Raw genomic sequence first — 25,785 nt, forward strand, 5'->3', positions numbered from 1 at the left:
TAGTTGATGTATCCCTGGTTGAGAACCACTACCCTACTGTAGTACTTTTTGTTTACTTCTAAACATCAGTGCTATGGCTCTCCCAATCTTCCTGTGGAGACTATCAACGTTAAGTAGCTCATGCCATTAGAAAGCTTCCTCAGATTCAACCTACATTTACCCTTTAATCCTACTACTCATATGGAAGAGGCTTGCTACAGGGATAAATCTCTAATCCTCCACTTACATATGCTGAGAATACCACTAACCCATCTCTCTCTAGAAATGACATTCTCTCATTGGTGTACTAATATGCGTGGTGTCTTAGCATTGTGCATAGGTAATAGGGCACCCTACCTCAAATAACTAATGCCATTCTTGCTTAAATTAGTAAAATTTCCTACTAGCGCTTCAAACTGTCTTTCAGGATACGACTCTGCACCAGTGTTACTGAAAGTGAAGTATCTCGAGCCACGAACCTTTTAAAAACAAATATGCTGTTACAGCTGGACGGTAAGGTTAAAATTGGGATTTTTAGTCTCGTTTTACTCATATGTTGATAACTAGAGTATTTTTTGCCTTCATTAGGGTCCACCCCCATCTGCGAGGACATTGGGAGACAGATGTTGTGTTACAATCGTAGAATTCCAATTCCTGAGCTTGAAGCAAGAATTGAAGTAAGTAATAAGTGTGTTGTGTATTTTTAGATGAAGAATGTTAACGTAGCAGCTAGCAGCTTAGCTGTCTAGAGCAGGGGTGGCCAAACTGGGGCTCATGAGCCGCATGTGGCTCTTTTACACTTGAAGTTCAGCTTGTGAAGCTTCCCCCATTCTCCGCTTATCAGAGCGGGGGAGGAGGGGAAGCTCGGTGCTCTGCTCTGCACCACACCGGGGTGGTGGGGCTTAAACCCCAAGACACCCCCCCCCTTTCCCCTGGCTCTCAAATTTTTGAAGATTCTCATTTGCATTTCAGAGGGTCAGTAAGTTTGGCCAGCCTGGTATAGAGGATGAAAGGTTGTCTGAAACTTTGCTAGCCCTCTAGAACAATGGTTCTCAAACTATTTACCAAGGTGGGCCATATCCACACAGTATATATACTATCTCTGTATGGCCTGGAGTATGTCACAGAGCTCACAGCTGTGTGCTGATTGGGCTGCAAGCAGCTCATGAGTTGAACTGCTACTTTAGAAAGACATGGCAGCTAACTTACTAGTTGATTAGCTGTAAAACCATTTTATTATAATAATTCAACTCTGGGCTCTAATAGATTTTGTCCAAGAAAATATTAACTAACTTTTCTTAAAACACTTTTCAGGCTATTGACGCCCAGACCATAAGAGAGATTTGCACAAAGTACATTTATGATAAGTGCCCTGCCATCGCTGCTGTGGGTAAGCTTATTCTCCTTCACTGTTTCCTCACCAGGCCAAGCTGCAGCTTAAACGGATGTCTTGACTTACTTCTTTTTAATTTCCAGGTCCGCTTGAACAACTTCCAGATTACAACAGAATCCGTAGTGGCATGTACTGGCTACGTGATTAGGAACACATGATAAATGTTTTAATGAAGATACCAGACTTCTAAAGCAGTTGTCACAAGGCATAAAGACAAATACATTTGATCTCTTTGCCTCCCCCACCCCTAAATTCAGTACCAAAAATTACATAAATGTCACTGAGGAAGTCACCTTGACAGTTATTCTCAGTCCTTACACCCTTGGAGAAGCTAATTTCAGAAAGTTAACACTTATTTATGTGTAATTTGTCTAAATAATAAAAACATGTACAGTATTTGCATTTTTATTATAAAACAGAACACACAGATTGTCACTGAGTCTCATTTCTTTGCTTTAGCAGCATTCAACACTTGTTCCTGGGCAGCTTTCTTTGCTTTAACCATTTCAACAAGTTCCTGCAGGGTAAAAGAAAAGAAACAAAGTGGTATATTTAACCAATTAAATTGTCAGATAACTAATCAGATGGTGACTTAACTCTGCCAATCAAACTAGGACTCTGGCTAGACAAGTATTCATCGGAGTAGAGAATTTGGAGAAAGCAGAGGCTGAATATCCAAAGCCAAGATGTGACATGACTAATCAGTTATGCTCCCTTTCCCACAGCTTGAACTGCTGCCTTCTTCCTTTCAGTACTGTGTGAACACTTTGTCATGCTTGTTAAGGTTAACTGGTGAGACAAGATAGGTAACTTTTTTTTTTTATTTGGACCAACTTCTGTTGGTGGAAGCAATGAGTATCACAGAGCTCTTCTTCAGAGGAAGGTAACCAGAGTGTCTTAACGTTTTAGTGCAGCACTGGCCTTAAGTCAACCCAGCTAGATTGCTCAGGTGAGTGGAAAAATCCACATCCCTGAGTGTTGTAGTTAAGTCAGCCCAACCCCCCCATGTAGACAGTGGGTAAGTTCTTCTGTCTACTTAACTACTGCCTCTGGGAGGTGGCTTAGAGTGACAGGAGATCCCCTCCCATTGCTTTAGTGAGTGTTGACATAGCTTAAGCTGAATACAAGCTATAGGAGACCACTTAAAATGAAGGCGAGGTGATGTTACAAATTGGTATCTCATAATGGCTCATTATAACAATTTGTAACATACCTTGATTGCCCACTTAGTTTTAAGCAGTCTCCTTCAGCATATATGAACCCCTTGTTTCACAATAATGAGGAGGCCGGTGGCACCTTAAAGTCTAACAGATTTATTTGGGCATAAACTTTTGTGGGTAAAAAAACCCACTTCAGATGCATGGAGTGAAAAGTACAGATGCAGGTATTGTTATACATGAAGAAAATGCCTGGATCTGTAATTTTCACTCCATGGATCTGAAGAAGGGTTTTTTTACCCACGAAAGCTTATAAAGCCCAAATAAATGTTAGTCTTTAAGGTGCCACTGGCCTCCTCGTTGTTTTTGTGGATATAGACTAACAGGGCAAGCCCCCCCTCCCCCCGTTACTTGTTTCACAATCTATTCCAAATTGTATTTAGCATAGACACACTGGTTACTTTCCCCAGACTTGAATGAAAGCTCTGTGAAGCTCAAAAGCTTATCCCTCCCACAACAGAAGTTGGTCCAATGAAAGATTATTACCTCAGCTACCTTGTGTCTCTCATATCCTGGGACCAACTAATTTTTACCACTTGTTTTCCTTGAAGAAACAGCAGCTCTGGCAGTTGTGGAGACTAGACATTGCAGCAGGCTAACCACATAATCGTAGGACACAGACAAAACAGTGTTTCCTACCTTATAGCGCTTCATGCAGTCTTTTCTTGACCGGCCTGGGACAGCAGCTGCTATTTTTTCCCATCTTTCAGGAGTATTTACTGGATATGTCTTCAAAGCCTGTTCTAAAAGTTTTTGCTCTTCTGTAGTCCAAGGGGCTGAATCTGTGACTAGTCCTGTTTTATAAAAAGCCATTGATAAATGAGAATAGTGATGAAATATTAGATGTTTAGCCAGAAGTCCTCTAATTATATAAAACTTTGTCCATGCCATGGGATGAGCTAGCAAGAATGCTGCTAAGAAATTGATATTCCTATGAAACTTGTGCCTTCTAAACCATTTAAGAAGCCTATAACTGCTTGCTTTTGCATTTCAGTAAGGAAATGATCATCCACTTCTAGGAAAGCCCCTTGGGGAAGAAAGTGTCCTGGACAGATCTTGGGGTTCTATGCAAAGCCAAGCTCATCTGGGGAGAGGGCCCATACCTTCTCTGCCCCTACAGTGGAGCTCCTGACCCCCCCCCCCCCCAGTTCCTGACAGTGTGGCTCTAGTGGCCGGGGTTGCTTCTGGGGAAATGAGAAGGATCTTTAGGAGAGACAAGAGAGCCTCCCCAAAAACTGCATTAAATCTGACAGCTGCCACAAATGGATGTGTCCTGGGCCAACACATTATTTGGCCATATTCTGCACTCACTAAATTATAGTTTTATTTCACCTGCAGACATCCAACGAGGAATCTGGGACACTGTCTTTTATCAAGCATAACTAAAGGCATAGAATTGTTTGTGAAGGGCTGAAAATAGTTCTCCGACAGCCTTACCTTCAAATCGCTCTGAAGGTGCAGCACTCTCTGTCTGAGGTACCACTCCGTGCTCTTTCTTAAACTTATCAAAAGCTTTCTTGTTTATGTCGTCCTTTTGATGAGGGTCTGAGGACAATACAGATTCATTTAGTTGACAAGACCAGAGACCACAATAGGAAGTTTAAAAAGCCATACATAATGCCTAACACATCATATAGCAGATTAGCCTAAAGCTAGCATTTAAATATTCTGAAGATGAATGTAATGTTTCATTTCAAAGGTTAGCAATAAGGGTGGTTAGATGAAAACTAGGTGAGATTTATATTGATCCAAAAATGACATATCCAACAGCTTCAATCTTATTCTAATGTTTACACTGTACTATAAAAGCTGTTTTCCAGGGCACGGGTCTGATCCTGCAGCCCTAATCACATGCTTAGTCCCACTGTAGCCAAGTGGGATTGTTCCCAGGAGTGATGACTACAGGATGAGGCTCTAAATCTGTTAAGCGTTAGTATGGCTAACTAGCTCTATCAGCAGGTACTCAGGATATTGTCGGTCGTTTTAAGTCTCTTTCTTGTCCCAGCAAGTAGCTTGGTACAATATGACTGAGAAACTCCTTTAAATAATGCACTCTCTCGCTAGTGGAATACTGAGCAGGAAGAAAGGAATGTCTTGGTGTTCGACTTTTTATTTTCAGTAATGATTAATACAGATAGCATTGTGATGGTTCAGTCTTAAACTGAACTGCATCTCAACAACACAGCATGGTGGTTTAGCCATTGCACAATGCCTGTTTGTATTTCATGGTAAAATCTCTTCATCACAGCAGCACGGATCTAAAAATTCATCTTGACAAAGATGATTTCCACTCAGAATGAGCTAAGGCAAGTGGTTGTGCTAATAATAGCATCTGCTTTCACTTAATGAAGATAGAAACGGTTTCCATGAATGGACAATTAATGTTTTGTTTTGCATTTAAAGAAAAATAACTTATTACATAAATAATATAGAAGCACGCAGACCATCTTACAAAGATAATAAAGATACCAAGTTTCTGGAGGCTCTTTGCTTTATTGATGACATCTTTTGCTGTTCGTTTTATTCCAGTAGTAGAATGCAAGTTCATATAATTGGCAATAACTTCCCACCTACACCAAGAATGGAAAACAAACAATGCAAAATAGCATACGGTAGAATAGCAGTGAGAGATATGTTTAATTTCTTAGCTAATTATAGTGAGGTCTATGCTTGCAATAGCATATCTATAATCCTTAGCACTCAGTTCTTTGGAAACTAAATATGCTACTTTACGTCCACAGTAAATGGAGTGCAGAACTTTTCTATTAAATTGCATTGAGGTTGGGTTGGCCTCTTACTAAGGTCTCTGCCCTGCACTGAGATAAAATGAAGGGATTGTCTAAAGCGTACATGGAGGGACATTGTAGAGGCCCTACAGCAAAATACTGTTTCAGATGCTCTGAAATCTCATGAGGAATGCCACAAGTTGGAAAATGTTTTGTTACTAAAAAAAAAAATATAATAGTTGTCTTTTACATTTAAAACATGAAAAAGTACCTTGAGTTAGTCCCAGCGGGGAAGAGATTCACAGCTTTAATCAATAACTGTAAGTCATCTTCTGACCAATTTTTACTTCCACCTCCGCCACCGCTTGTTGATCTCTCTGAACTCTTGGTTGCCTGGCGCAAACGAGCCTCTGCTTCTTCTCTTTCTTGCTTGATCTGTTCATTTATTTCTTCTATCTAGGTGAATAAAAATATGCATCAATTAATATTAACATTTTATTCCACAAATCCAAAATTAAAGTCCCAACTACATTTTCAGCTACTGGAATTGCTTCAAGCCTTCAACTTTCCCTGGTTTTCTTATTCTTATACATCACACTTGTGGAAAGAGAGTCTACCTATTCCACCATTATTTCCCCAACAGATGACATAGATACAGCTATGTGTAGGCATACTCATGGGCACGCCAAAAAAACTGACGCATAATGAGTGCAAACTCATGAAATTAAACTAGACACTTTTCCAATATTTGAGCAACAATATTGTAGGGGAAGTCTAGACTGACTGCTGACTCTCGGTCATTGGCACAGAGGCTAGATTTTGTTTGCATAATGAAGATAAGCGAAGATTGGGCCATTCTTCCCAGAGTAGTTCACTACTGCTGAGGAATATGAACTTCCTTATCTAAAATCTTATGGGATATTACACCAGTTACTGACTGTGATGATTAGGTACTAATCTAAAATGCATAAACTCTTACTCTGCTGGCAACAGCACATTAGACTGACCCTGAACTATGCTATTTATTGTGGAAGTAGTGGCAAAGTCTCGTCTCTGTGTTATGAAACAGGTCTTGGTGGCCATTCTTACCAGGTAACGAACCCAGTCTAAGATGCATATCTTAAGTTAATATCCAACTTATTTAGATGCTGTCAGACAGTCAGGAAAGCTTAGTTAATCTAAATATTTTCATTACATTGATTTGACACCATGTATAATTACCTGTTTTTCTACAGCAGCCTTTCCTCCTTCCCTTGTCGTGGATGTAAGTGCTTCATTCAAGCATTGCAGACTAAAAATAAATTGTTAAGTTATATTGGAGAGCTAGTAGAAAGATGGATATCAAAATATAGAGTAAAGAGGGTCAGGAAAACGTACCTTGCTAGTTCAAGACGATCACAAAGCTTTTCCACCTCTTCCATCATTTTAACACCCTCTGCCTCATTATCAGAAAAGTAATTCCAGTTCTGAAAGCAGAAATACATGTTTTCCATTGAAGGTATAGGACAATGAAATTCAAAGAGTGTCTCAAAACACACCCATTCCTCCAGTATTACTATAACTGGGGCTGAATAGCCTTAAAATAAATTGGATGTTTTTCATGCAACTGAAATTGGACTATGAGTGTGTACTTTTATATTTTGCTTTTTAGTTGATAGTCTTCATAAAGCTACATTGGTTTGTCTTTACAGACCAAAGCATCTCTTTATGTTGTGATTCTGTATTTTAAAAAAATAAATCTATAATGACATTTACTTGTAAACAACAATACAAGTGTTTCTGACACGTGGAGAAAAAACACTTTTACCTATGGACACAATTTCCACCCTCCACCTCCATTTATAAGGATAAACATACATGAGTGATTTGCATGAAAGCAAAAGTTCTGGTCTAACCGGGTGCAACAATTTCATTAATATAGTCTATATTCAGCTATAATGACATCTATACCTTGCATGTTGTTCTCAATTTTTGCCTTTCCTTCTTAATTGCTTTTTTCTGTATATCTTTTTCTTTTTTTGCCAGCAATGCTTGTTGTCGAACTTCTTCCTCTTCCTTCTCCTTAGCCAACCGTGCTGCTTCTAATTCTGCTTGTCTTTGCTGCAATCAAAGGGAAAAAAAATGTAGTAGGTCTTCTTGTGTAAGATGCACAAGATGCGCTACTTTAACAAGGTGAATAAAACTATCAATACTTAAACACTTGGAAGACTGACCTTTTAAGAAATAAACAAAAGATGAATGCGCAAGCACATATGCACACACTGCCTGGCATTAATTAACAAATACCTCACTAGCACTGCAGATACCCAGTTTCTAAGGGCTGATCTACACTACGTTAAGTTAAGTCGACATAAGGCAGCTTACGTTGACCTAATTATGTCAGCGTCTACACCACAGCCTTCCACCCACATAAGACTTATGTTGGTGTAGTTAGGGCGATACATTGTCTGTGTAGACATAGTGTCCCTTACATCCACTGTTGACAGTCTTGTCAATTTCATGACTGGCACTGTGAAATTGACAAGAAAGCTGGGCAGCTAGAACCCAGCTGCCCCCCGCTCTTCTGGAGAGCCGGGCAGGTTGAGAAGCCCTAGTGGCTCTCCCCTCACTGGGAGCCAGGGCTTCTGGGTGAGCAGTGAAAATGACAAGGCTGCCTGGCTCCCGAGAAGGGGGGGGGGGGAAACAGGGGGCGAGCCAAGGCAGCTGGACCCAGCTCCCTGGGGGCAAAAAGCCTCGGGTGCCTTCCCCAACTCCTGGCAGGGAATGGGGAGCAGAGGAGGAGGAAGCCCATTGGGCCTGTGGGGCAACTGGGCTCCCAGCAGGGAGCTGCCAGCGGAGCTGAGAAGCCGGACTCTCAGCTCCCCACACTGCCCTTCTTAGGTTGGTGGAGGCGCTCCTGGTGAGGATCTGCCCCACCGACCCAAGGAGGGTAGTGTGGACATGAACCACTGCAGATTTACATTTTAGAAGAAATCTTATTCCTGCTCCAGGACCAGTCCTTAGAAAAATCTAATGGTTCTGTAAGCATTTGTGTTGCTCCTCTGAAGTGCAATTGCTGGTGGACTGCAAAATATGATTTTTAAAATCATACCATTTGGATTAGCATCTTTTACGTCCCAACTTCTTCAATCACGCTAAGATTTTAGCAGCAGCTATCTCACAGATTGCTTGCATTAGCAAGTGCAAGCTGCTGCTCATCTTCAAAGGGCTTTACAGATAATAACCAATCAGTCCATAGAGCACTCCCATAAAGTAAGCAATTATTTCAATTTACAGATGGGGCAGCTAAGCCACAAATGTTAACGGAACTTGCTTGAGACAGTAAAGAAAGTCTGCACCGAACAGGGATTTGATTTTAGAAGTTCCTGGCTGCCAGGGCTGTGTCCTGCCCACATCTCACTCTCAATCTTAAAAGCGTCACTGGTCCCTCCCTGCATCCGAAGAAGTAGGCTGCAGTCCACAAAAGCTTATGCTCTAATAAATTTGTTAGTCTCTAAGTGCCACAAGTACTCCTGTTCTTCTTTTTACTGGTCCCTAAATATAGCAGTGCCTTTTTGGCACTGGAACAAGACTGAAAATAGCAAGTCTCAGGCCTCCGTGTAATTTTCAGTGTGTGGCCTCTATCAGATCTGGAAGCTGATCAGATACATTTAAGTCTCTGAGTTTCTCAACCCATATAAACAATTTACAAACTTACTCTCTCTTTTGCTTCCTGTTCTTTTCGTTTTGCTTCTACCTTTGCTTTCTTTTCTGCTTCTTTCTTTGCCTTTTCTTCTTCCTTGAATTTCTTTATTCTAGGATCACAGCTGTATGCATTGTCTAGCAGAGGAAACAAAGCATTGTGTCCATGAAAGGGGACACTAAACCTTTTCACTGCTAGTTACCAAATGCCTCTTCTTAAAAAGGCAGAATTTATACTTACCAACTAATGTCCTTATCCTGTTCATCTCTTCTTTTTTCCTCAGTGCTCTGGCTGCTCTGTTCTGTTTTTCTATCCACCTCCTCTCATCTCGACTACAAATTGGAAGGCATGGTGTTAGTTCAGCTCTGCCAATTACCAGCATTGTTAATAAATGGATGGAGATATACCTATCTCATAGAACTGGAAGGGACCTTGAAAGGTCATCGAGTCCAGTCCCCTGCCTTCACTAGCAGGACCAAGTACTGTCCCTGACAGTTTTTTTTTTTTTTTTTTTTTTTGGGGGGGGGGGGGGAGGGGTGGGGTGTCCTGTCAGGAATTCCATTACAAGAACCAATTTGCAGATACTTCAAATTTCAACTGTAGTAAAAGCAGAGTTACGCGCATCAGCTGTTGGCCCACAAAGGTCAAGTGCAAACCCTGAATCCTTGCACAACAGCTCAACCACACTACATAGTCTAACATAAAAGACAGTTCAGTAATCATAGGCTCATAGAAGTGAAGGACTGGAAAGGACCTCAATAGGTCACCCAGTCCAGGCCCCTGCATTCAAGGCAGGACTAACTAGTCCATTCCTGACAAGTGTTTGTCTAACCTGTTCTTAAAAACCTCCAATGATATAGATTCCACAACCTCCCTAGGCAATTTATTCCAGTGCTTAACCACCCTGACAGTTAGGAAGTTTTTCCTAATGTCAAACCTAAACCTCCCTTGCTGCAATTTAAGTCCATTGCTTCTTGTCCTGTCACCAGAGGTTAAGGAGAACCATTTTTCACTTCCTTGTAACAGCCTTTTATGTGCTTGAAAACTATTATGTTCCCCCTCAGTCTTCTCTTCTCCAGAATAAACAAAAACAGTTTTTTCACTCTTTCCTCACAGGTCATGTTTTCTAGACCTTTAGTACATTTTTTTTGGCTTTCTGGACTTTCTCCAATTTGTCCATATCTTTCCTGAAATGTGGCACCTAGAACTGGATACATCTTATCAGATGGAGTACTTCTCGTGTATTGCTTACAACACTCCTGCTAATATGTCCCAGAATGATGCTTGTTTTTTTAAACAATGTTACACTGTTGACTCATATTTAACTTGTAAATCCATTATACCTTCAGATCCCTTTCCACATTACTCCTTCCCTAGGCAGTCATTTTCCTGTTTTGTATATGTGCAATTGATTATTCCTTCCTAAACTTTGCATTTGTCCTTTATTGAATTTCATCCTATTTACTTCAGACCATTTCTGCAGTTTGTCCAGATCATTTTTAATTTTAATCCTATTCTCCACAGCACTTGCAACCCCTCCCAGCTTGGTATCGTCTGCAAACTATATACATGTACTCTCTCTGCCATTACCTAAACCTTTTATGAAGCTATTGAACAGAACCAGGACCAGGACCAGGACCGATCCCTGTGGGACCCCACTCAATATGCTCTCTCAACTTCACTGTGAACCACTGATAACTACTCTATGGGAACAGTTTTCCAACCAGTTATATACCTACATTATGGTTAGAGCTCCGTATCTGTCACAGAGGTCACAGAAGTAACAGATTTCATGTCTTTCTGCAACCTCCATGACATCTGCAGCGGCCTGTGTGGCCAGCTGCTCAGGCAGCCCCAGGGACAGTTGCACCAGCGCTGCTAGAGCATCTCCGCAGCCAGCCACTCCGGCAGCCCTGCAGCCAGTCGTTGCTGGAGCTGCCCTGGGGCCAGTCGCACCGGCCGCTGAGCAGCGGACAGTGCGGCTAGCCCTGGGGACTGCCTAAGCAGTGGTCCCAGGGGCAGCCGAAGCAGCCACAGCTCGGCAGCCCCCAGCAGCGGGTGCTGCTGGCCCTGGTGCCTCTCCCAAGAGCTGCGGCCCTCCGGGGACACCCCCAAGCAGCGGCTCCCCCCAGGGTCCCTCCAGCAGCCGCACTCCTCCCTTCTCCCCTCCCCCGGGCCTCCCAGAGCAGCGGCCCCCCCAGCTAAGATTTAGTCTGGGGTATTTATAGTACAAGTCATGGACAGGTCACCAGCCGTGAATTTTTGTTTATTGCCTGTGACCTGTCCACGACTTTTATTAAAAATACCCATGACTAAATACTTAATTATAGTAGCTGCATCTAGGCTATCTTTCCTTAATTTGTTAATGAGAAGGTCATGTGAGACAGTATCAAAAACTAAAATCAAGATATACCACATCTACTGTTTCCCCCATCCACAAGGCTTGTTACCCTGTCAAAGAAAGCTATTAGGTTACTTTGACATGATTTGCTCTTGACAAATCCATGTTGATTGTTACTTATCACTAAGGCTATGTTTTAGTCATGGGTATTTTTAGTAAAAGTCATGGACAGGTCACAGGCAGTAAACAAAAATTCACGGCCGGTGACCTGTCCATGACTTGTACTATACCCCTGGCCAAATCTTGGGAGTGCCGCAGATGCTCATGGGGGGACCATGGCCCAGGGGGTGCTGTGAGTGCTGGGGTGTGTGTGCGTTTGCAGCCCGAGGGGGCACCGCAGGTGCCTGAGTGGGAGCAGCCTGGGACCCCCGCTGGTGCTGGGGGGCAGGGGCAAGTTGGCGGGGTTGGCAGGATCCCTACCCGGCTTCTCGGAAGGGGCGACATGTCCCTCCCTGTGCTCCTAGCGCTGCACACTGCCAGCTCCTCAGTTCCCATTGGCCGAGAACGGTGGCCAATGGGAGTTGCGGGGGCAGTGCCTGTGGGCGGAGCTAGGAGCTGAGGGAGAGATGTTGCCACTTCCGGGGAGCTCCCCCCCCCCTCCCAAGGTAAGCGCCACCCAGAACCCTCACCCTCTGTTGATACTCACACCTTCTTGTCAGCTGTTGTGAATGGGCCACATCCACCATGATTGAATTGGCCTCGTTAGCACTGACCCCCAACTCGGTAAGGCAACTCCCATCTTTTCACGTGCTGTATAGTTATACCTGCCTACTGTATTTTCCACTCCATACATCTGATGAAGTGGGCTATAGTCCACAAAAGCTTATGCCCAAATAAATTTGTTAGTCTCTAAGGTGCCACAAGGACTCCTCCTCGGGGTGTTTTTTTTTTTTTTTTTTTTTTGCTGATACAGACTAACACGGCTACCACTCTGAAACCTGAAACCTATTTCATTCTTTGACAGGCTTACAAGCTTGGTTGATAAAGGTGACTGTGTAAATGTAATAGAGACAAGGTGGGTAAGGTAATATACTTAAACTTTTGTAAGACAATTGACTTAATACAGTACAATGATCTGACAAATAATTAGCACTATACAATATTAAAGCACACTTTAAATGGATTAAGAACCGACTAACTCAGTGATCTCAAAAATTAGTAATCAATGAAGGATCATCGTTGAATGGGGGTGCTTCTAGTGGGGTTCTGCAGGGATTGGTCCTAGGCCAGATACTATTCAACATTTTCATCAATGATCAGGACACAAATATAAAATCGGTGCTGATAAAATTTATGAATGACACAAAGATTGGTGGAATGGTTATTAAGGATGAGGGCAGGGCAGTCATACAGAATGATGCGAGTGCCTTCACATCAAGACTTGATGCCTTTCTGGAAGATATGCTTTAGCCAAACACAAATTACTGGGCTCAATAGAAGAGTAAGTTGGTAAAATGTAATGGCCTGCGATATATAGGAGATCAGACTATATGATCTGAGAGTCCCTTCTAGCCTTAAACTCTGCAAATCTACGAATTACAACTACAGGAAGGTTAAAGTAGGTAGAATGTAATTAACAATTGGCACTTGGTCAGGACAATTCAGTAATATCACTACTCCTGAGTGTCATGGGATCTTTAGTGGCATTAAGATGCCAGCAACTTGCTGTCTAAATACAAACAGTATCACTTCCATCCTCAGAGCAGAGTATCAAATCAGCGCTGATTCAGAAAGGAGAGTGATACCTACTGAATCACCAGTACCACGCTGGCCCAAATCTGCTTTTGAGCTCTCTTGAGATCATAGCTTGAAGTTACACAAATGCACAAGAAATAAACACTTGGCACCTGTATAGTCTTGCCACCAGAGGATCTCAGAGCACTTCATAAACACACCTGTGACATACGCAAGAATTATTCCCATTTTACCAATGAGGAAACAGAGGCACAGAGTGTGACTTGTCCAAGATCACACAGCAAGTTAGTGGCAGAGCCTGGAATAAAACTCAGAACTCCTCACTTCCAGTCCCACACTCTAATAACTAGACAATCCTTCCTCCCTTCCTTCCCCTGATTTACAACCTAACTACAAGGTGAAAAGTCTTGCTGTAATAATCAGTTAGTCCCTTATCAAAGACTTTTTACTTACATACCATTCTGCTTTTTCTTTTTCTTCTTCATCTAAATAAGAAAACTCTCTCCAAGAATCAAAATTATACCTATAGTAAATGCAAAATTAAAACAATGCAGGTGAGAGACACAATTGCTGATAAACCAAAAAGATAAAGCCATTTTAAAAGTGTCTGCATTTTTAATGTTAGGTTTTAGTATGCAGTTAGATCATTAGCAATCAGACCAACATTGTTGCATTCAGTCAACTTGCCAAATTCAAGAAAAGCTATTTGTAAATATTATAGAAATAGATGCCGTCAGTCCATTTGAGAATCATTGTTTTTAAATTTGTTTAAATGTATTTTAGCTTTGTTTATTTAGATGCCAGATACCCTATGAGTTAACTAGCATCGGTGGGTTTCTTAAGTCTTCTTCCATTTATAGAAATTGCCTATTCACCCAGTCTTATGTCAATGTTTTAGCCTCTTTGTTTTATGAAGAAAACACCAGTTGTAGCATTACTAACAACAACTACTCTGTCCCTCTACTGTGTCTTTCAGTCAAAGATCTCAAAGCACTTGGTAAGCAAACAATTATCATTATCCCCGTTTTACAGAGGGGGAGTTCAAGGTCACACAGGGAGTCTTGGCAAAGCCAGAAATAGAAGCCAGAGGACAGAAGAAGAAATCATTGGATGTTCACATCGGGGGAACAGGCTAGGGGAAAGACACAGAGTTGACTGTGTATTAATTGACTGGTATTGCAATTTGTTACTTTTTTTAAGTGCAACTTTAGCTCAAACTAGGTTACAGTGTGTATGTTGCAAATTACTGTTAATTAATCCCTTCTACAAATCTGACTCAGCATTACTTCTTGAAATTGTTATTACAGAGCCAGTGTGTGTAAGCAGAGTGGCTCTCCCTCCAAGAGCGCAGGGTGGAGTTGCCTGTAGTAATTAACAGACTGGATTTTCTAGGGGTGGGAAGGTAGCCTCATCTCCACATTCATTCAAACCCTGGCTATTCTGGTCAGATTGCCAACAAGGGTGCCAACTGTGTGGTGGTTTTATGTGGAAGATGTATTAACTATGAACTAGAGTGAAACCAATTTGTTTCATATAAGGCATCAAAGAGCCACTGGGTCACTTTAGACCACTACCAGACCAGAGGAGACTTCAACCAAGGATGTACAGCTCCGCAAACCTCTTAACATCCAGTATATCACATTTTTAAAGTGACAGTTCCTTAACTATAAACTGAAGCATTAACTTACCAGAATGAATAAAATGCATCCACATCTTCAAATGAAGAGTTCATGTCCCCCAGTCTAGGAACATTTTTCTTATTTGACCATCTGTAACAATGAATTGAACCTTGTTTAAAATGAAAGTTGTAAAGGCCATAAAACTGAGTCTTATAAAATAAAATTGAATTAAACTCAGTATAGGTTCCTATTTGCTAGTTACCTGTTACATGGGTTTTTTTGGAATACACAGAGACAGTGTCAATGCAACAGCAACCTTGCAGAGAGAAGCAACTGCTTAATAAGCCAACAAAGGAAATGAGCAGCTATGCTTAAATTCTTGGCAAAAGGGAAGCATGTCACTCTTCTGAGAGAATGAGGCGGTGTGACACCAGCTAAAACAGTGCCATGCGAACGCCTATTTTCACTTTCAGGTGACACTGTAATTAAGAAGTGGGCAGCATTATCTCCCGTAAATGTAAACAGACTTGTTTCTCTTAGTGATTGGCTGAACAAGAACTAGGACTGAGTGGACTTGTAGGCTCTGAAGTTTTACATTGTTTTGGTTTTGAGTGCAGTTATGTAACAAAAAAACCTATATTTATAAGTTGCACTTTCATAATAAAGAGATTGCACTACAGTAGTTGTATGAGGTGAATTGAAAAATACTATTTTATCAATTTTATAGTGCAAATATTTGTAATAAAAAATAAAGTGAGCATTGCATACTTTGTATTCTGTGTTGTAATTGAAATCGATATATTTGAAAATGTAGAAAAACATCCAAAAATATTTAATAAATTTCAATTGGTATTCTATTGTTTAACAGTGCAATTAATCACAATTAATTTTTTTAATTACAATTAATTTTTTAGTTAATCATGTGAGTTAACTGCGATTAATCGACAGCCCTAATTGCAATCTCATGCAATATATTTGGGGACCACAGTGTATTAAATTTACGTATCACTATGGGCCAGGGATTATATGCAGTTTCAGGAGGGAGGCTTACCACAACTCCTCCAGGAACCAAAAACAGTGGGGGCTGATTAAGGTAAATCACTCAGGTTGTAAACACTTCAAGAGAGATACAACCCCCCTGGGAGGATTGCATATACTGGTTCAAATTAGGTTTTTCAGATACCAAAGGCTGTGTTTACACTGACTCAGGGCCTTCTTTCTGATCCAAACAGACAATACCTTATATCCAAAAGGGGCCCCAACCTTTGTGGAACTGTTGGAAAGACTTTGGCCTATGAGGTGATGGGTGACTCTTGCTTTGTTTAGTCTGTATTTAAATCTGTTTATTGTTTTTTTATATATTTCCTCTGTAATGCTTTTACCATAACAATAAATGTGCTTACTTAGAAAGAGCTCTATGGAATCTTGTAACTGCTGGCAATACACTGTTCATAGCCCTCAGAAAGAGGAGAAAAGAAAAGCATAGGTGCTTTTAAGAAGAGTGGTTTGCTGGGGATATCAGTATAAGGCAGGGAGCTGTTCAGACTTAAAACCCTGGTCAAGAGGGAGAGAGACGGGGGTCTCCGCCTGAGAGGTGACGGTTGGGAGATGGAAACCTTAAGTTGGTGCCCTTGAGGAAACCATGGAGGAGGAATACAGGAGCTGTTACCCTGAGACATAATTAAACTAAACTCTTGCTAAATCATTGTGCTTCCTAGCCACACTTAAAATCTTGGGGAAAGAACCCACTAGTTACAATCATAATGCCATATGGAACTGCAAATGGCCGATTCCCATGCAATGGCGATGGGAGCTGGAATGACTGTGACATAACTCACCTGGCATTCTTTTCAAAAACTGGTGAAAAAACTTCAAAGAAATTTTCCTTTGCTTCACTTTTAGAAGGTACAGAATTATCAAAAGTAGGATCTATGCTGTTAAATGCTCGTCTCTTCACAGGATCAGACAAAATTTCATAAGCTGGAGAAAAAAGTTAAAGGCCATAAAACAACAGGTTGGAAATGAATGTACATACAGAAGCTTCTTGGAAGAAATGTTATAGACAAATTTCTAAACACTTAAAAAAAAAAAAAAAAGTCCACCATACTTTAGAACTCTGTGTTTCTAACATTTTTGTTGTTGTGACTGGAAGAAATTTGCTGTCAACTCCTGAAAATGGTCAGTAACAAAAGCACTGAAGAGGAGGAAAAAGCTTATAAAAAACAGCCAACAAATTTAACCCTTAAAGTACAGCTATAAATGGCAAACCAAATTATATGTTAAACTAATTGTGTAATGGTCAATTCAGTCCAGTGCAGTGGGAGTTCGGGTGAAACTCCTTTAGGCCTCGATTCTGCAATCACATCCATGTAGACAGGTCCTTGTACCTGTGTGGTGTCCCATGGACTTCCCTAGTAATTGCCTGTGCGAGTCTGATTACAGGATATGGGGCAATAACAAGAGCTATCGACCGGAGTACTTATGTCTTCTGCTGCGAGTGTCACTGGAACTTCAAAATGGAGCATTAAGCAGCATTCTAACATGGCCATTAATACCTAGGGGGTCATTCACTTTGCAGGTTATGTAGACAGGGGCTTGGCACATCCCTCCATTCCACCCCACAGCCTCCCTACCTGCCACCCTCTCTCACCCCCCTCCATTTCAGGGACTTCCTGCAACTGCCCCACCCCTTCCTTATGCCTGGGACCATGTGTCCCCCTCTTGTCCTCTTCCCCCCATACCACTAACCCTCATTCCCCACCCCCATGTCTGGGTCTCTATGTACCCCCCATTTCCCACATCCCTGCATTGTATTCCCTCCTGTCAGAGTCTGTGTGCCTCCCCTTCCTCTGTCTACTCATTTCCCTTCCCCATCTCCCTAGCTTCCACACCTATCAGCCCAGCTCCCCTGCTCCATGTCCCTGCTTCCCACACCACCATCTACCCCCACTCCTATTCCCTTTGGCTCCCTGCTTTGTCACCCCATCACCACTACTCACCTCCAGGTCCCTGCTTCCCCCTTCATTCCCCCCTTCCGCACAAGTTCCAGCTTCTCTCACAGCCACTGCCCCATCCCTGTGGCCCCTGCTCCCCCCACACCCTTAGGTTCTGCTTCCGCTCTACAAACCCTCCCTCTTAGGCTTTGTTATTTCTACTAGACTGCAAGATATGGCCAATCTCCCCACAAAGCAGCACCAGGCAGTCTGGGACTTTAGTTTCCCCCTGAATCTGGCTTTTCTGGTATTCCAATTTGCACCAAAATCAGTAGGGTCATAGAGCTGGGTGGGAAACAATGTTCCTATCCCACAAAAAATTTTGAGATGTCAGAAATTTTTCCCCATCTCAAACTGGGATGAGATGTCAAAACTTCAATAAATTTTCACAATCCAAAACCAACCAACCAACCAAACAAACAAAAAAAGCCCGACGTGAGGTCAATCAAAGCATTTTGTTAGGTAATTTTGAAAGTTTCATTTTAATTTTGACATTTAACAAAAGTTTGTACTGTAATTAACTTACATTTCAAAATGAAAGTTATTTTGAACCAGAAAAACAAGTTTTTTTTGTTTTCAAAATGGGATGTTCATGACATTTCAAAACTTTTTTCAAAATTTTCAAGTACAGAAATTTGTCAGGACTGATTCTTTCCCGCGAAAAGTTTTCATTCCAGTGAACTGGCATTTTTTGATTAAAAACATTTTGTTGAAAAATTCCTGACCAGCTCTACAAGATTATGCCCATTAATGCCTAGAACATTCCCTGGAAGTTTGGAATTGATCAGATGCAGTATTCCAAAGTTATCTATCATGTTATAGACAGATAAATGCTATTGAGTTGAGCACAAGACCTTGCTTGGCTTGGCCAACTATGGGTAATAGATGATAGTGTCTGCTGACTTGAGCTAGGGTATCGGCTTCTTTAGCTCAACTGGCAGAGCAGCTGCACGAGAAGTCAGGTCCTAGTACCGCTAGTGACTTCTCCCCTTTAAATTAGTCTATTACCTGGCATAGTAGGATGCCAGTTTATTGTAGGAGATACGTGGCTACTTTTATTGGTTCATGTTAGTATATATTGTAGTATGAATCTACTTTAACTGCCCTCTCCTATCACTTGGCATGAAATGGGAAGCCGATGCTCTGCAGGTCAGCTGTGAAATAAGAGGAGCTATTCTAGAATTGTTTCCAACAGAAGGAAAGCTATTTTAATTTGATTCTACTTCTTGAAACAACTTGATAAAATGGTAAACTACATTTTTTCTGGTTTTACAGCTATCAATCAAACTGTGCAAAGAGTAAGAACTACAATTGAAGCACTGTAAAAATACTAAACACCAGATTAAACTAGCACTGTTATATTTTCCTCCAAATCTCTTACCTTTAGTTATACAGGTAAAATAGTCATTGTCACCTTCACCTATCTGCTCCCCTGCAGCTTTTCGCTTGTCTGGATGATGTTTCAAAACCATGGCTTTATCTAGCAACAAACAAGTTGAGTTTAGACATGTTACACCACCTACGTTTCACTTTGTAATTTGGAAAATAAACAAAACAGCACCATAATCATGATCCGCATTTCTTTATTCAGATTTTTTTTTTAGTATCAGGAAGGAAACCGAAATAAGTAGACCCTCCTGAATATAATATCATCACTGAAAATTAGAATCCAGTCTTAGTTAAAAAATGTTTCCATCCTATGCCAGGACACAAAATAATCATAACTACAGACTATCTTTACCTCTCTTTCCAATCAATTGGAACCAGCACCACTTTCTCTGGGACTTCTAACATTCCAACCCCCTGGCATCTTCCAAATGACTGCAGCCCTAAACCTGCAATGAGCTCTGCTGGGACACAGGGGTCTGCATAGAGTAACTTGCAGGACTGGGGTCTTACTGACTACAGAGGAAAAACTATAAAACAAACTTTGTACAAAGTGCTATCAAATGCAAAAATTCAACAAACTGCTAAAATAAATACAAAAATTCTTTAATTTACAATATTAGATGTTACTTGTAACTAGAGTAGGTAAAAATAATGTAGACAGAATGTGACTTTTAAATCAACAGTGTCCCTTTATAGGAGTTTCATTGCAGATTCAGTTTTTAAGGAAAATAACTAAGGCGCGATCCTGAAAAGACTTAGGTAGATGCTTAATTTTATTCACAGTGCATGAAGTTGAGCATGTGTGCCAGTCTTTTTAGGATCAAGGCCTAAACCGAGAGCGTGCTAAATTCTAAGTTGTATCTTTCACATACGAAGTCTTTACTGAAGTTGAAAACCACAGGACTGTAGTGGAGACTTCCAGGAGGAAACCATATTTAGTTATTTTAACCCCTCTGCTACAAGCTTTAGCTGCAGCCTCCCTTCAGTGGTAGAACTCTGCAGCACTCAAAGTTGTACTGGAACCAGCCCCGGAAATGCATTTTACCCCATTTATCAGATATATGAAGCAGTACTGGAGTGATTACATAAATCTATGGCTTGTGAAAGGAACCAGATTAAAGCCTCTAATTCGCAGAACAGGAACAGTGGATGAATCAAGAGTGAAAGCTCTCTCATTTTCACTCCAATGTGGCCTAACTCTGCATTGATAGGACCACCTCTGCGGAGAGGGTATTGCAGGCTCCTTGGACAATTTAGTCCTTTGCCTTTCTGTCAAAACAGTTAACAAATATGGTAATTAGCATTAATTGGGATGGTGGTTCATGTGAAGTGAACATGACCACTGGGAACATAAACATTTACACTCAGGAGTAAACTGTCTTAACCCACACGAGACAATGGGTTAACCCTTTGGAGACAAGGAGTTTATTCACATGCATAAGTGTTTGCAGGATCAACCCCTAAATCCATCAATTTATTTCACAAAGGTCATTAACTAGTTATCATAACAGTTTTAAATAGTGTTCAGCTAAATATTTTACTATTTCTCCTAAGTTCTCTCTTTACTGTATTACTTTAAAGCACTAATTACAATTTTAGAATATGACAGATACTGCTTTTTAAATTTCTAAATGTATAAATGCCATAAAACATCCCAGAACATGGAATTGTACAGATTAATCACACTTCATGACTTATGATAAACTTGTGTCATGTCACTAAGCAGTGTAACTGCATGAGCTTCCTTGTCTTATTGCTTAATTAACTGTAATATTAAGACGATTGTAACATCAGTTTAGCATATGAGAACTTAAAGGTTGTTAACTACATTGCTCTATCCCAGAGACCCAGACCTCAGGAACCAAACACTTTTTCAGCTGACAACACAGTAAACATCCCTTTTATGTTCAAATCAGGGAAAAGCAAACTTCTCAATAATCTAAATTATCACAAAATCAAATAATATGTAATAAAACCTTTGATTACATGCTAATTCAGTAGTTACAGCCTTATTCCTACATGACATTAATTTAAATGACTGGAATAATAAGAGCAGTAACTAGATTTTTCTGATAACATTTAGTAATTAAACAGTTAACCAATGTTACAATGTAGGTACTAATAAATAGGCTTCAAAGGTAACAACACCCCCTCCCCTCCCCATATTCAGCTGAAGGGGACCAGATCTTGTTTCTTTAAGTGCTATTCTCTCAGCTAGGCTGATTGCAAACTCAAGAAGAGATAGAGTGGGTTGGATTATATTGTCAAGGTTGTCTCTGAAAACCAAGGCTAGATCAGAAAGCTGAGAGTCTGAAGATTTCTGTCTGAGGTGTTTGGAATCACTAAACTTTCAGACCTGCAGGTTTTAGATGTCTGAGATGAATGAAAAAGTTGATAAGTGAAACAAATTCAGCTTTATAGTGAAATGAATATACTCTTGGTCCATAAAGTTTACATATTTGTATTTACAATATGGAATTGTATACACAAGATAAAAAATACTATGTTCTAATACCACTAATAAGAAATGCAATTACTTACGCGCTGCTTTGATTTGTTTCTGAGCGGCCCTGTATCTTATGTGCCCCAGTCCAAGAACTGCATAGTGATCTTGATTCTGATAAAGAAATATAAACATTAAAAACCATAGCTACCTGTAATCTAGTAGAATTCTCTTATGGGCTTTAAAACAAGACCACATATGCAGACCAATATAATTATTTGAAAGGTTTCTTTACATAGCTTCTTTTGTGAGGAGCAAAGAGAGGCAGCAATCTCCTCTCTGTGTATAAAGATTAGAAAAAGGCAATTTGAACAATTCTCCCACAGACTATAGCAATGTCGAACTACAAATTGAGTAGTTACAAAATAAGCCATTGTTATAAAAATGCATCCAGTTTAACACAAATTCATATAGCTATAGGATTTTACAAAACACAGATGAGTGCGTACCTCAATTTGTCAAGAAATGTTATGTTGAAAAAGGTGCCTGGATTCCCCAGAAAAAGAAAAACAACATTTTCTTACTGAGCATCACTTGATTTTAGTGGGTTTAGGACTGATCTCAGGCCAATCAGTTCACTAATTGCACCCCCAGTTAAGCAGGACATGGAGCTTCAACGCTAAGATCTCCTTCTGATGCGCATTTATTAGGGTATGTCTACATTAGAAATGCTACAGCAGCATAGTTGCGCCATGGTAGTGTAGACACTACAGCGACAGAAGAGGTCTTCTGTCGCTATAGTATATCCACCTTTCTGAGAAGTGGTTGCTAGGTTGATGGAAGTCTTCCTTTGACCTAGGAGTGTGTACACTGGGGCTTAGGTCAGTTTATTTACATTGCACAGGGGTGAAAGTTTTTACAGCCTTCAGCCATATAATTAAGCCAACCTAATTTTGTAGTGTGGACCAGCCCTCAGTCTACTTAACAATAGGAAAGTTACTGACACTTTGTAAAACTGTCCTCACTTAGGTTATGTTTACACTTAACTGTTGCATTTGCATTACTGTAGTACTTCAATGTAGTCACTACCTACACCAACATGAGGGGTTCTCCCGTCAGCGCAGGTAATCCACCTCCCTGAGAGGCCATAGCTAGGGCAACAGAAGAATTCTTCTGTCAACCCAGCACTGTCTAAACCAGTGGTTAGCTCAACATAGCTACTTCGCTTAGTGGTTTGGATTGTTCACACCCCTGGGAGATATAGCTATGCTGATGTAAGTTCCCAGTGTAGACCAGTCCTTAGTCACCTGACTACCTGTGGAATACAAAAAGGAAGCTATAGGGCTAAAGAACTTGGAAAATCCAGATGAGAAAAGGAAAAGGAACAAGTATTTAGATAAATTTGTTGTGATGCTTCTAGCAAAAGAACTAACTCAATGTTCACATTAGTTGTATACCTTCCAGTCCTTTGGATCAAGTGTTTTTAACATAGGGAATTCCTCAAGCTGCAATTCTTCATCCCCTGACTCTTCAGAGAGCTCTTTCTCATCCTCCAGTTCTTGGAAAGAGGCAGAAACATTTATGTTTCTCCTCTTAATAAATGCTTCAAACCATCTTCCCACAGGTTCAACTTGACAAAGCACAGAAGCTGCAAACAGAAGTATAAGAGAAACTTAGCTTCATTTTCTGGATTAGAATTGTCTTTCCATCCTGAACCCAGAAGTATTTCACCAAACGTCTAATCAGATACCACAGCCAGGAGACATTTTAATTCACATTTAATAAAACTTGTAGCAAAGGTTGTATCAACTTGCAAAATAGTCCACTACTTTGTTTATGCCAAGTATGTTATTGTATTTTCAAATGCAAAAATGTCATCAAATTAGAAGGACATGCCAAGTTAAATCTTTTTTTTAATTAACATTCTTTCCTTTGTCATGAATATTGGGGGAAAGGGGTGGGGTTGCTAGCAGTAAAACACTGAAGTTAAGATTAACTCTTATCATTTATGATGTTAACTCTTTAAACATCACTCCCTTGTGACAATGAAATCAAATTGGTTAATTTCACTCTTTGGCCCTCACTGGCATAATAATGCAATATTTGCGTTAAAACCATTAAAGGATAATGTTCAAATACAACAAAACCAAATAAAATAGGGTACTTCATGAGCTAAATGCTCTTCTATTTATATAACATAGCTTTGCAAAACCTGCATTTTAAGCCTCAATTATATAACAGTGACTTTTAAATCTTTTTTTTAGATATTAAATTGCTCAGAATTAAACAGATAAAGGATCTGATCCAGGAAACACTTAAGCATGTGCTTAGTTTTGGATTTCAATGGGATTATTTGCAGGAATAAAGTTAAATGTGTGTAACTGTTTGCAGGATCATGTCCTAAAGTCAGCAAGCAAACAAAAGCATTCCTCACCCCATAAAAGTTCCTACACTGTTGACCCTATGCAATAGCTATGAGAAATGCTTACTGCGCACCATGCCCAAATTAAACTACCAGTTTAAATACTTGCTTTTTACTATTTTGAAATACTGTATTAGATGTTCTATGTACAGTACTTCACTACTTATTCATTAACTCCCTAAAAATACCCGTGGTTTGGCACTGACAGCACATATTTAAGTTTAGCAGTGTCCGGCTTCCTGTTAAAGGAGTGGCCTGGGCAATCATTGCTTAAAATCTAGCACCGTCAGTCTAATAGAACTTTGCCAAAAACAGAACCTTTATTTGGAAAACCTATGCAACAACACTTGCTGCAAGTTTGTAAGAACCCTATAAATCACTCTTGCCCCTTAACGATCCTGCAATCGTTTACATGACGTCAAAGGCAATAAAGTTAAACACATGCCTAAGTGTCTGCAGGATGGTGGCAGCATACCGCAGGCTGTAGGAGTGTGTGTGTGTGTTGGAGGAGGGGGCATGTGTCTAGTTGGCAGCCAGGGGCATTTGAGTGCTGGATTGTGCTTGGCGCTGTACAGGGACACACTCCTGTCCCAAGGGTTTCTATATTTCTCGGAGCACGGATGACCTGGCTTGGACGAGCGGAGCTCTGGGCACAGCTGTTGGGCGCGGGGCGTAACCCAAGCAGCGGCGGGGTCACACCCAGAGTCCCTCGGTGAGTTAGCGCAGACCCGGGGGGCGCGAGCAGGGAGCTGCCAGGGACAGCCAGGGCGGTGCTGCACGGTCACTCCCCGGCCCGAGCCCCTGGCAGCGGGACCCGGCGCTCCGGAGGTGGCGGGAACGCCGAAGATGACGCGGGTCGGGGGGAGGCCGGGCAGCGGCGGGGGCGGAGCCGCGGGGCCCGGGGTGCCCGTGGGGAGCGGGACAGGGAAGGCACCTACCCGCTGACAGGGCTCTGGTGACCGCGGTGACCTGCCCTTCCTCTGCCCCCCTCAACATCGTGGCGGCCGGGGGGTGCTCCCAGCTGCGCCCGGGCCGGAGGCTCCGAACTCGCTCGCTCCCTCTCGCCAGTTGCCAGGAGCCGGCGCATGGAGAGATACCCGGCAACCACTTCCGGGTCCCCGCGCGTGTCACGCGCTAACCGCCCCCCCGGGACCTGGCCCCGGAGCCGAACAGGCCCCGCTTGGCGACGTTCCTGCGCTGCAGCTCGGGCAGCCGCTTCCCCCGCTCAGTCACTGTCCTCCAGCCCCCGGCTGGGCGCTCGCTCTGCGCCCCGCCTCCCCGTGGCAGGTCAGGGCACAGCGCAGAATTAGCAGCCGTGGGCGGCCAGCAGGAGCCATCCTAAATCTGGGGCCTTCCGCCTGTGGGGGGTCAAGCCAGCACGTTGTCACAATCTTCCCTCAGTCAGCAGGGTGACAGACCCAGCCTCTCCCCTGACCCCCGGAGCCAGGCCTGACATAATGTTTTAAAATTCTGCATATTTTTGTTAATAAATAAACGTGGAGGCTGCGGCATGGCAGTGTGGAGCACACACCACTGGCTGCACAGAGGGGGCAGATCACTTTGCAGCTCGCCCACCCCAGCCCACAGCTGCTAAGGCTGCACTTGACATAGCGCAAGGGCTGGGAGTCTGCCCCAGAAACACGCTTGATCCCTGCCCCTCTGCACCAGGCACAACAAGATAACAAGCAAGAGTAGGGTGACCAGATAGCAAGTGTAAAGAATTGGGACAGGGGGTGGGGGTAATAGGAGCCTATATATACAAAAAAGCCCCAAATATTGGGACTGTCCCTATAAAACCGGGGGGACATCTGGTCACCTTAAGCAAG

The 25,785-nt window shown here is 41.8% G+C and overlaps 2 protein-coding genes across 3 annotated transcripts in view; one reads left to right on the plus strand and one right to left on the minus strand.

Moving 5' to 3' along the window:
• The window catches only part of PMPCB (peptidase, mitochondrial processing subunit beta), a 17,268-nt gene extending 15,461 nt beyond the window's left edge, over positions 1-1,807 (plus strand). The window contains exons 10-13 of the mRNA XM_054017822.1: positions 407-492; positions 568-656; positions 1,294-1,369; positions 1,456-1,807. Coding sequence (XP_053873797.1) covers positions 407-492; positions 568-656; positions 1,294-1,369; positions 1,456-1,520 — 316 coding nt within the window. The 3' untranslated portion in view covers positions 1,521-1,807. The remainder of the gene's footprint in view (positions 1-406; positions 493-567; positions 657-1,293; positions 1,370-1,455) is intronic.
• DNAJC2 (DnaJ heat shock protein family (Hsp40) member C2) lies at positions 1,762-25,083 on the minus strand. Of its 2 annotated transcripts, XM_054017797.1 has the most exons (17): positions 24,898-25,080; positions 22,995-23,185; positions 21,636-21,711; positions 19,087-19,185; positions 16,551-16,692; positions 14,782-14,862; positions 13,551-13,616; positions 9,238-9,329; positions 9,013-9,134; positions 7,266-7,415; positions 6,693-6,781; positions 6,537-6,606; positions 5,587-5,771; positions 5,059-5,159; positions 4,027-4,134; positions 3,229-3,383; positions 1,762-1,889 (listed from the first exon to the last, which is right to left on the minus strand). In XM_054017797.1, exons 1-17 carry the CDS (start codon positions 24,953-24,955, stop codon positions 1,815-1,817), a joined length of 1,860 nt encoding a protein of 619 aa, XP_053873772.1. In that variant the 5' UTR covers positions 24,956-25,080; the 3' UTR covers positions 1,762-1,814. The 2 variants fall into 2 exon arrangements, with proteins under 2 accessions (XP_053873772.1, XP_053873782.1); XM_054017807.1 differs by lacking the exons at positions 1,762-1,889; positions 3,229-3,383 and having other exon boundaries at positions 4,028-4,134; positions 5,042-5,159; positions 24,898-25,083.
• Between the last annotated feature and the right edge of the window lie 702 nt (positions 25,084-25,785).

Source organism: Malaclemys terrapin, chromosome 1, assembly GCF_027887155.1.
Source record: "Malaclemys terrapin pileata isolate rMalTer1 chromosome 1, rMalTer1.hap1, whole genome shotgun sequence".
Lineage (NCBI taxonomy): Eukaryota > Metazoa > Chordata > Testudines > Emydidae > Malaclemys > Malaclemys terrapin.

Coding starts and splice junctions, on each gene's coding strand:
- DNAJC2 (XM_054017797.1), bottom strand. CDS start 24,955: ATGTTGAGGGGGGCAGAGGAAGGGCAGGTCACCGCGGTCACCAGAGCC. Junction 14,863..16,550: donor GTTTTTGAAAAGAATGCCAG/GTGAGTTATGTC, acceptor TCATTGTTACAG/ATGGTCAAATAAGAAAAATG. Junction 3,384..4,026: donor ACCTTCAGAGCGATTTGAAG/GTAAGGCTGTCG, acceptor TTTATAAAACAG/GACTAGTCACAGATTCAGCC.